The 11,010-nt window shown below is 35.6% G+C and overlaps 1 protein-coding gene across 1 annotated transcript; it reads left to right on the top strand.

The window, feature by feature from the left end:
* Window positions 1–8,748: 8,748 nt before the first annotated feature.
* LOC117101317 (melatonin receptor type 1A-like) lies at window positions 8,749–10,429 on the top strand. Its single transcript, XM_033241283.1, has one exon. The coding sequence runs from the start codon at window positions 9,479–9,481 to the stop codon at window positions 10,427–10,429; it is 951 nt and encodes a 316-aa protein (XP_033097174.1). The 5' UTR covers window positions 8,749–9,478.
* The last annotated feature ends 581 nt before the right edge of the window (window positions 10,430–11,010 follow it).

Genomic DNA, 11,010 nt, shown 5'->3' with positions numbered 1-11,010 from the left:
TGCTTAGCAACCACGTCATTTCCGGTTTTATGCTTTTGCTGAGGGCGTCCTCGAAAGGACCGTAGAATTTTACAAAACAGGAAATGACGTCGGTTGCTAGGCAACAGCTCATGAATATTTAGTAGCACCTGTGCTCATTAGACTAACAATAAAAACTTTTAGCTCAGTTTTGACAAAATCGACCAAAAAGATTTTATTGTTAGTCTAATTAGAACAGGTGTTACTGAATATTTATGATTATGCATGAGCTTGTTACTTAGCAACCACGTCATTTCCGGTTTTTATATTGTTTTATTGAGGGCGTCCTCGAAAGCATTTCATTGCTAGTTTAATAGACAAAGTAGCTAATATTATTGATGAAGCAATTCTTCACTTTTAATTTAAAGATATAAGGATATTTTAGCTATTAAATTTATTAAAGCAAACACAGACATTGAATAAGATGAGAAGAAATTAATAATTCCAATTAATATTTATTTCCAAGCATTAAAATCAAGGATATATGTATACATTTTATTTTATACAGTGATATATATGTATATAGATTACATGCACATTCGGCAAAAATTAAGACCTGATGTTAATCCACAAAATTGTATATCGTATTACCTTACATATGTCTATATTTTTTGCAACAGTTTCACGGTTTATTTTCTCTATTAAAATAAACATAAAACCTACAAGAATTAATACTTATTGCTAACATTATTTTTGCAGGATGCTTGATTTTTTACAACATTCGGCGCGCTATTTCAAAATAAACTTGATAAAATGGCCTATATTATAAATAATTGATAAGTTCTGTTGCCCTTTCACGATCGAGTTTGGACATTCTTTGCTGATATTTGTTGATTTGTTGTCTACCTCACTGGAATAGAAAAATATTGAGAACATATTTAGAAACAAAAACAAAGTATTATAACGAAGATTCAAAAACAAAAAATATATAAATAAAAATTAGTGACTACCCCAACATATGAACATTAATATTCAGCAATGTATGGACAATGCTGCTGATACAAAAGAATAGTTCTTCACACTTCTTCGTATTAGCATTATCATATAGTGTAAACCCTCGAATAAAAGCCATTGGCTTCTTTTTTTCACATTACATTTGACATACAAACACTATAAATAATAATGTTTGTAATTATTTCAATCTCATTGTATCAACTATTATAAGCATGCATATTTTGAATAACATTAAATAAAATTTCATGCATAACTATGTGTTATACATATGGATTATAAACTAATTTTACCTTTTCACTGTATCAAACACGCCGGACACACGCTCACACTACCTAAACATTGTTCAACAGGTCCACCGGCCTTACATTCCTAAAGAGAATAGAATATTAATATCATCACAGATTATGCTCATATTTTGTTTTCATGCAATTATTTTAGTATTTAAATTCTACTGAAATGTAAATAAAATTAAAAATATATATGATTGATAGGACATTTAAAACTTTAGGTGGGCTTCTTTTCGACAAAGTAAAGAGGGAGCTTCTTTTCAAAATTAATGCTGCAAATTTTGGGAATTACTACTTTAAACAATAAATAGGGCCACAGTAACATCAATTTGTATCATCGATTACAGAATTCCCATTCAACTATTAAATTAACAATGCAAAATATTAAATACTGTACTCACATTTGTTATTAGTTGTAAAGTCTCCTTCATAGTCTCTCAACTCCACATACAGTATTGTTTATATTTAAAACGCCACCTGTTGAGGATCAAAACAATTCATTATTCTTTTTCTAAAGCGCTATTCCTTTATGATGATGAGGATGGTAATAATGAGGATGATGATGATGGTGGTAGTGGTTATGATGATATTGCTGTTGATGATGATTATGATGATGGTGGTGGTGGTGGTGGTTATTATGATATTGATGATGTTGATAATTGTTATTATGGGATAGTTCACAACATTTAATGTTATGAAACACATGTTAAACAAGGTTAACTCAAACATAATCGGTATTTTCATGATCCTTGGGTACCATAATATAAGAATTAGCTGATAAAAAACTAGTAAGAAATAGGCCAATTTTTGCAAAAACACAAAGGGTATAGCTTACGGTTTTTGTCGACCCTGTAATTTTCCGGTTGTTGTGTACTCCCTGCAACATACGAATCTCCGAAACACTATCCATGTTTGCAGATGCAACTTAAAACCTAATTTTAAAATCAAAATAATATTAATTCATACGATATAATTAATTCAGTACAGGCTTAAATCTGGGATAATTCACAATATTTAATGCTATGAGTCACATGTTAATGAAGGTTAATTCAAACAAAATCGGTATTTTCACGATCCTTTCGTACAATAATATAAGAATAAGCCGAAAAACGAATATGTGAAAAATAGGTGAATTTTGACCAAAACGCAAAGGGTATAGCTCACGGTTTTTGTCGAAATTGGGCGATTTTTCAACCCTGTCATTTTCCGGTTGTTTGGAGCTCCCTGGCACATACGGATCACCGAAACACTATCCATGTTTGCAGATGCAACTTAAAAACCTAATTTTAAAATCAAAATAATATTAATTCATACGATATTTAATTATTTCATTATACACTATAAGTTTGGGTTAATTTACAACATTTAATACTACGAAACACATGTTAAACAAGGTTAATTTAAACATAATCGGTATTTTCATGATCCTTTCCTACCATATTATAAGAATAACCCGAAAAACAACTATGTGAAAAATAGGCCAATTTTGGCAAAAACGCAAAGTCTTACCGTTTTTGTCGAAATTGAGCGATTTTTCAACCCTGTCATTTTCCGGTTGTTGTGTGCTCCCTGGCACATACGGATCACCGAAACACTATCCATGTTTGCAGACGCCACATAAAACCTAGTTTAAAGGTTTAAAGTAATAGTTTATACATATAAGCCCATATGAATTCTAGGATAATTAAACAATGCTATGGAACACACGTTAAACATGGTTAAGTCAAACATAATCGGTATTTTCATTATCCTTTCGTACCATAATATTAGAATCAGCATGAAAATGAATAGGTAAAAATAGGCTGACGGGTTTTGTCGAAATTGGGCGATTTTTCAACTGTCATTTTCTGGTTATTTTGTATCCGTGGCACATGATCACCGAAATAAAATCAATTTGGCAGATGCCACATTAAACCGAGTTTTAAAATCAAAATAATATTAATTCATACGATTTCTAATTAATTCATTAATTGTAGGCTTAATTCTGAGAGAATTCACAACATTTAATGATATAAAGCACATGTTAAACAAGGGTAATTCAAACATAATCGTATTTTTATGATCCTTACCTACCATAATATAAGAATCAGCAGAAAAAATGAATAGATAAAAAATAGGTAAATTTTGGCAAAAAAACACAAAGGGTATAGCTCACGGTTTTTGTCGAAATTGGGCGATTTTTCAACCCTGTCATTTTACGGTTGTTGTGTGCTCCCTGGCACATACGGATCTCCGAAAAACTATCCATGTTCGCAGACGCCACATAAAACCTAGTTTAAAATTAAATAATATTAATTCATACAATATCTAATCATGATATTTCATGATATAATATTTATTGACTATAATTGATCGAATTTATTCGATGTTCAACATGCACAAGTAAAATAAAATATTGTGAACAAGAAAAGTAAAAATTAATGAGCATCACGAACGCCCATAGGCCAGTCCAGCCCATTTCCAATGGGGTAAAATTTAAAGATACTTCCCGTCATGAGCTGAAAGATGAAAAAAGTAATTATATAATTGAATATTTATATTTAAGTAAGTTTTTAACTTACAATTAAATATCTGTATGACAAAATGTTTTCCTGTCTCAATACCTTCGCTATATACTTTTTGTATACGTAGAAACATTAAAAAATTGGTTGGTAGTAGTGTCAAATGAAGGATTTTTGTAGTAAAATGCCCGTAAATCAGGAACAAATGTAAAAAACGCGAACTGACCGAGATCTGAAACAAGGGGATGCATACAGCCTCGGTCAGGGTCCTGTTGCTGGTTGCTTTTGAATTAAAAAATATAATAATTATTTGCCAAAGCATATGCTACTGGATCTCAGCATACCACCTTATGCGGAGCATGCGTGCATACATGGAGAGAGTGATGCTCACCCATGCATGGCTCATGTAATAAACCATTTTTCTGTTTTTTGTTTTTGTTTTTGTTTTTAATTGTAGGCCTATCTGGTTTCCTTTATTTTCTTTTTTCATAATTCGTCTTTCTTTTGGAGGGGCGCAACGAGCGTTTTCTTCTAAACGGATACCAGCGCTTTAGCCTATAAATTTTAAATATTATTATTATTTATTACTAACATTTAAGATGGTTAACTGCTCTCTATTTTCAAAGAAATACAATTTGACAGCTGTAGCCAGTGGCGGATTCAAAGGGGTGGGGGTGTGCAATCGGTACCTGTAAATTATTCAAAATTATTTCTAAAAATTGAGAAAAAAAGAAAATTGTGAAAGTCCCTTTCTGGGCCCTCTATATTTCGAATTACTGAATCCGCCACTGGTAGCTAGGCCTAGACCTATTTGATATCGACATCATGGAGGTACATATCCATGACCATATTAATATCAATTGATAAAGACGGTGTCATTTGGGCCTACCTCGAGCACGTTCGTCCTTTAGAAATAATATGAAAATATTTTTGTCGGGGTATAACTTATTTCGATTACTGTATTCATTATTAAAATATGTGCACCAGATAATTACGAGATTCTTTATAATAAATTTCATATAATTTCAATTAGAAAAAAAAAGATACGAATCTACAATGTAAACAACGAACGGAAGTTAACAAGCCCCAAGCTGTAAATAAACTTTCTTCAGCCAGTTTCAGGAATATGGTGGTTTTAGCGAGTAACTTGGAATGTATGTTGTTGAATAGAATGCAGCCGTGTCAATGCATGCCTCTGTCGAGGAAATTATCCAGCCTTCTTCAATGCCTAACAAATTTATTCAAAATAATAACTATAGTATGATGACAGAATTCCAATTAACTATTAAATTAACGACGCAATGTTCAATACTGTACTTACGTTTGTTATTAATTGTAAAGTCTCCTTCGTAGTCTCTCAACTCCACATACAGTATTGTTTATATTTAAAACGCCACCTGGTGAGGTATCAAAACAATTCATTTTTCTTTTTCTAGCGCCATTCCTTTATGATGAGGAAGGTGATGGTAATAATGATGATGATGATGATGATGATGATGATGATGATTTTTACGATGATGGTAATGATGATGATGGTAGTGGTGGGGATGATGCTGATGGCAATGATGATAATGATAATGTTGATGATTGATGATGATGATGATGATGATGATGATGATGATGATGATGATGATGATGATGATGATGATGATGATGATGATGATGATGATGATGATGATGATGATAGGGTTATGATGATGGTGATGGTTGTGGTGGAGAAGGTTATGATGGTAGTGGTAGTGCTCCCTGACACATACGGATCACCGAAACACTAACCGCAGTTTTAAAACCACAATAATATTAATTCATACAATCTAATTAATTCATTATAGGCTTAATACTGGGATAATTCACAGAATTTAATGATATGAAACACATGTTAAACAAAGGTTAATTCAAACATAATCTGTATTTTCATGATCCCTTTTTAACATAATATAAAAATTAGCCGATAAACGACAATGTGAAAAATATGCCAATTTTGGCAACAAATGCAAGGGTATAGCTCACGGTTTTTGTAGAAATTGGGCGATTTTTTGACCCTGTCATTTTCTGTTTGTACGACCGAATCACACTATATCAGATTATGTGTTACTTTATTGTGTACAGTGTATTGAGGGTGGTGGTCCAGGCGCGTACTCAGGATTTTTATTGGGTGGGTGCAAATTTGTGGAAAGTGGACCAAAATTGGGGGGGGGGGGCGCTAAGGACATAGCCCCTTCTGAGGTCGAGTGGGCGGAGACCCCCCGCGTTCAGATGTTCTTGATATTTTTAGATCTTGATAGTTTTTGTTTTTGTTTTTAAGCTAGTAAGCTGAAAAAGTCTCAACTCTCAAAATCTACAGAGGGAAATACAGACGGAGTTTCGGCAAAACAAATAAAGAAAAGGAAAAAGGAATACAACCTTGCCAAAAACTTAATGGTCGTCTCCACAGCGTTCATGATCTCCTGGGCACCGATGTGCTGCGTATCAATTGCTAGGGTCAGCGGTGCCATCATTCCACAACTGCTTTGGCAAGCCACGGTATTCCTAACTCTTTTGAATTTAGCGATCAATCCAATAATTTATGCGTGGAGAAATAAACATTTTAGAAAAGCATACCTTCAAACCCTATGTAAACGAACTACCGCTGCAAATGTACAAACGTAAAAAATATAAATAAATATTATTATGAATACAGTTAAAAGACTGTTAAGACCTCTACAGTGATTCATGTCGCGGAAGCTGTCACAACGCCGATTTAGCCAGTAAGGTTTGTGAGCATGCGCAGATGTCCGTTACGCTCTATTAGTTCGTAGTAGACTGGCCGCGTAGTCAAAACGAAAAATGCCTAATGCCTATTAAACTCCGGAGCACGCGATTGGTCAAATAGCCTAGGCAACAAACCTCTCATTAATATTCATTTTGAAGTCTTGCTGGTTACGTCATTCAGCTGGCTGCAGCTTTGTTTTGATTTCTACGATCGGACTACGATCGATAGCGACAAATAAACAGTGCCAAAAATGCTCCCATTTTGTAATAAATTGCACTATTTTGGAAACGGGGGATCATTTTCTGGCTAAGGGGGTTCGCTGGCAAAAGGGGGGTTCGCTGAAAAAGGGGGGTTCGCCCGAACCCCTAAAAACCCCCCTGGCTACGGGCCTGAATTCGCACTCACCCAATAAAAATCCTGCGTGCGGACCGCCCTGTAGCTGTCTCTTATACACATCTAGATGTGTATAAGAGACAGCTATTGTTGTGACAATCAAGAGTATCTGAATCAGTACTTCCTATGCACAGTTTGTTTATCTTGTTCCAGAAGATGCGATAGTTCAGGTCGTACGCACAGGGGTGGGGAGGGGGGGTTCAACGGGTACGTACGCACTCAACCAAATTACCAAAGGTCCACATTTTCAGTGGTAAACAAATCAAGACATACTCTCGCACGTTCGAAAAATCGATCAACCAAAACTCTTTGACCAATCAGAGCAGTTTCCAACTAGGACTGTCTCTAATTCGTCGTACAAGCAAGGACTTTCAACTGCATTTTTGTAAGATTTGTGAACAATTTTAGTGTGTTTCCCCGACGCTAGCGTGTCAATGACTCCCCGTTTAAAAACTCATCTTCTTTCTAATTTAAAAACTACCTCGTTTAAGTCTGAGAGTGCCATTTCCGGCCATCTAGAGGTGTCATAATCATAAATGTTCTTACCTCAGTCCCAGTCATGGTGGGCTAAGGTGTTATCGACTCCCATCTGTGAAAGTCCTTCCCTGGCTTCCTCTATTTTGAATTACTGGATCCGCCACTGATTACAAGCTGCAAATATACAAGCGCTTCACGAAGATTACACACCTACCTGCAACAACAAATGGATTAATTATGGAATAGACCTTTCCGCTAAGCTCTGCCCCTTGGATTTTGTTGCTAAGGTCCCACAAGACGGCAGTGTTAAAATATACGCGAACACGTGCGTTTGTGGGACAACACGTGTGTTTGTGAGACGCGCGCGTATTTCTAGCGTTGTTCTGATTAGTCAGTTGTTAAGTTTGATTGACACTCCGGAAAGGTCTATTCCCCCATGGGGCTTTAGTGTGTGTTCCATATGTTCTTGATCCAGTGATCCGGGGGTAATAATGTAAGCGCATAAAGGTCCCTACAATATGCGCTATATAAGTCGACAATTATTATTATTATTATTAATTGTTTTCCCTACCTGTTTCCAATAACATCAGTATAGGCTTAGTTTATGCATTCTCGATTTGATATATTTTTGACGTCTACCTATCTCATCCACGTCGTAAAGCCCTTGAATTATTCGTTCGTATTCGCAATTTTCATTAATTCCATTTATTCATATAACATTTAGTAATTTCAATGCCCAATAATATTATGGCCTTGTTTTCATTGTGCGGTATAGGCCTACATTATTTCTTTTACGTTTAGAAACTAACAATGTTTTATTTACATTGTGCTTTAAACATCTAGGCTATGTGTGTGTCCAAATGTGTGAATATATTTTACTCGACCTCGATTTATTTACGAATCTTAGAGTCATAGAGTGCCATTTCCGGCCATCTAGAGGTACCATAATTTTAATTTTTTACCACAGCCCCAACCATGTTAGGGCTGAGGTGGTATAAAACCTCCATCTGTGAAAATCCCTACCTAGCCCCCACCTCCCACTCATTTCCTGAATATGTCACAGAAAAACCGTTTAATACTGTTGATATTGCATCTTCAGAATCAATTAAGATCTCAAATTATCAAAAATGTCTGAGCGCGAGGGAATCTGCGGACCCAGTCATTTTGGTCCACTCTCGACAAATTCGCACTCACCCAATAAAAATCCTGCGTGCGGACCGCCCTGTAGTTGACGATAGTTACATTAGTTCTACTATTATTTTAATTAATGCGAATTATCTTTAACTTAATATTAGAAATATTGCTAAATTAGCAATTCCTAATTGACCACACAAATGTTGTTATATTCCTCCAGTTATCACTCTTGTTTTACTTGTTTGTTGTTTTTGGATACTAAGAAAAACACACTATATAAGCTGATACCATCTAAAAACTGATACAAAATATAATGATCTGTTCGTCAATTTCGGTTCTACACGAGTTGTCTGACCAGGCATATGCGTTACCAGTGTCCAATATTATATTTTTCATAAACATAGTTGCAGATTACTTTTTGGTTCAGTACGGTAAGTGAGCAATTTTTTCAGAAGAATGACTGTTAACAGGCAAATAATTTAAGTTCACAAACGACCTGTTGACTACGCAACATGTATTGTATTTTTTTCAAATATAATGTGTTAATTCTCAGTGAGGAAAGGGCCCTCAGTTGGAAGAAAAGACCCCTGCCCATCATCAGCCCCGAATTTTCGTAATAAAACAAATTTAAAAATACAGTATATTTTGGGCATAATACTGTACGTGCTAACACGTTTCATGAGCTTCAAATTCCTCAAAATTGCCTAGATTATAGTCATCGATAAGAGATTAATTATTGTTTACAGATGAAGTGTGAGGTGGACATATAGTCATATGCACTTACAACATACTTTTGATACACTGATATTTTTAATATTAAAATACAAAAAATATTAATTCGTAACCTCTCTTAGAAAAAGTTAAATTTGTAATTTAGTAAGTTTTTGAGCATCCATGAAAACTGACAATTCATCTCGCTTGTTTTCCAGATTCCATTCAGGTTTGAATCATTTCTCAGAAGCATGAGTGGAAGTACACTAGAATATATGATGGCAACTGTCAGCATAATTTTATTAATAATATACACGGCTTTGGGCACTTTTGGAAATAGCATGACGCTGATTGTGGTGTGGCGCATCCCAACTCTCTCAACCCCAATCAACTTTTTCATCATCAATCTTGCTATCGCTGATCTTATAATTTCTATAATCGTCAACCCACTTTATATCATCACAATTATTTATAACAAATGGCCGTTTGGTGGCATGCTGTGCAATGTTGTTAGGTTCTTGACAATATGGAGTTGTGTTTGTTCCGCGCTAAACTTGGCTGCTATTGCATACAACCGGTACGTATGTATACTGAAACCATCTCGCTATACAGAGATCTTTACCAAGAAAAGAACCCTCTGGATGTGTTTCGCAGTGTGGGGATTTGCTTTTCTCCCGGTTCTAGTCCCTGCCATTGCGATTGGCAGTCGAGGTTACAACGACCAGTCCACATCGTGCAGTGCTAATAGGTCAGATGATGCAGATTATTGGAAATACTTCACCACAGTGTTGTTAATTATTGTTATTATTATTGCGTCGATAATTGTTTTCTGCTACGTAAAAATTATCCGTAAGGTGAGTGCCAGTATGAAAACAACAAGATCTAGTAAGCTACAGAGGGGGGATACAGGCAGGGTTTCGGCAAAACTACTAAATAATAGGAAAAAGGAATACAACCTTGCCAAAAACATAATGGTCGTCTCCACAACGTTCATGATCTGCTGGGCACCGATGTGCTTCGTATCAATTGCTAGGGTCAGCGGTGCCATCATTCCACAACAGCTTTGGCAAGTCACGGTATTGCTAATTCTTTTGAATTCAGCGATCAATCCAATAATTTATGCGTGGAGAAATAAATATTTTAGAAAAGCATACCTTCAAACCCTATGTAAACGAACTACCACTGCAAATGTACAAACGTAAAAAAATATAAATAAATATTATTATGAATACAGTTATCAGGGGTGGATCCAGAGATGTCCAAAAAAAAAGGGGGGGGGGCGAAAAGGGGGGGGGGGGGGGGCGAAATTTGGGCCGATCGAGACAACAATGTCCTAGGGGCCCGGGGCATGCCCCCGCGAAATTTTTGTGTTCTAGACGCCCGAAAATAACATTTGAGGCATTGTGCGCTATAATTTTTTTCTGTTTCTTTCTTTTTCCCCCTTTTTTACCCCCCTAAATCCGCCCCTGGTTATATTAAAAGGCTGTTAGGACCTCTATACCTTGATGGTCCTACTTTGATGGTTATGGTAGAACCCTGTTCCGCAACATTTTTCAGCCCACAGCCCAAACTAAATATCAAGCACTCAGACGCGAACCATCGCGGTAAAATGACATGGTATTATTTTTTTGAATTTGAATGATTTAATCAATAAATCACGTCCGTCGTTTTATACGTGAGAGGGACAGCGGAGACCAGAAGAACCATGCCAACTTCATTATTTTTTCACTTAAAATATTACTGCTTCATTCATAAATGACGGATTCTTCATATAGGCTAACTC

This window comes from Anneissia japonica, unplaced genomic scaffold (genome assembly GCF_011630105.1).
Source record: "Anneissia japonica isolate Jap-2015-1 unplaced genomic scaffold, ASM1163010v1 scaffold3709_len703521_cov189, whole genome shotgun sequence".
Classification (NCBI taxonomy): Eukaryota; Metazoa; Echinodermata; class Crinoidea; order Comatulida; family Comatulidae; genus Anneissia; species Anneissia japonica.
Note: the sequence above shows the minus strand (reverse complement) of the source record. Positions and strands in the feature narration are given on the sequence as shown.

Excerpts from the sequence above, each read along its gene's own strand:
- LOC117101317 (XM_033241283.1), top strand. The coding sequence starts at position 9,479 with ATGAGTGGAAGTACACTAGAATATATGATGGCAACTGTCAGCATAATT.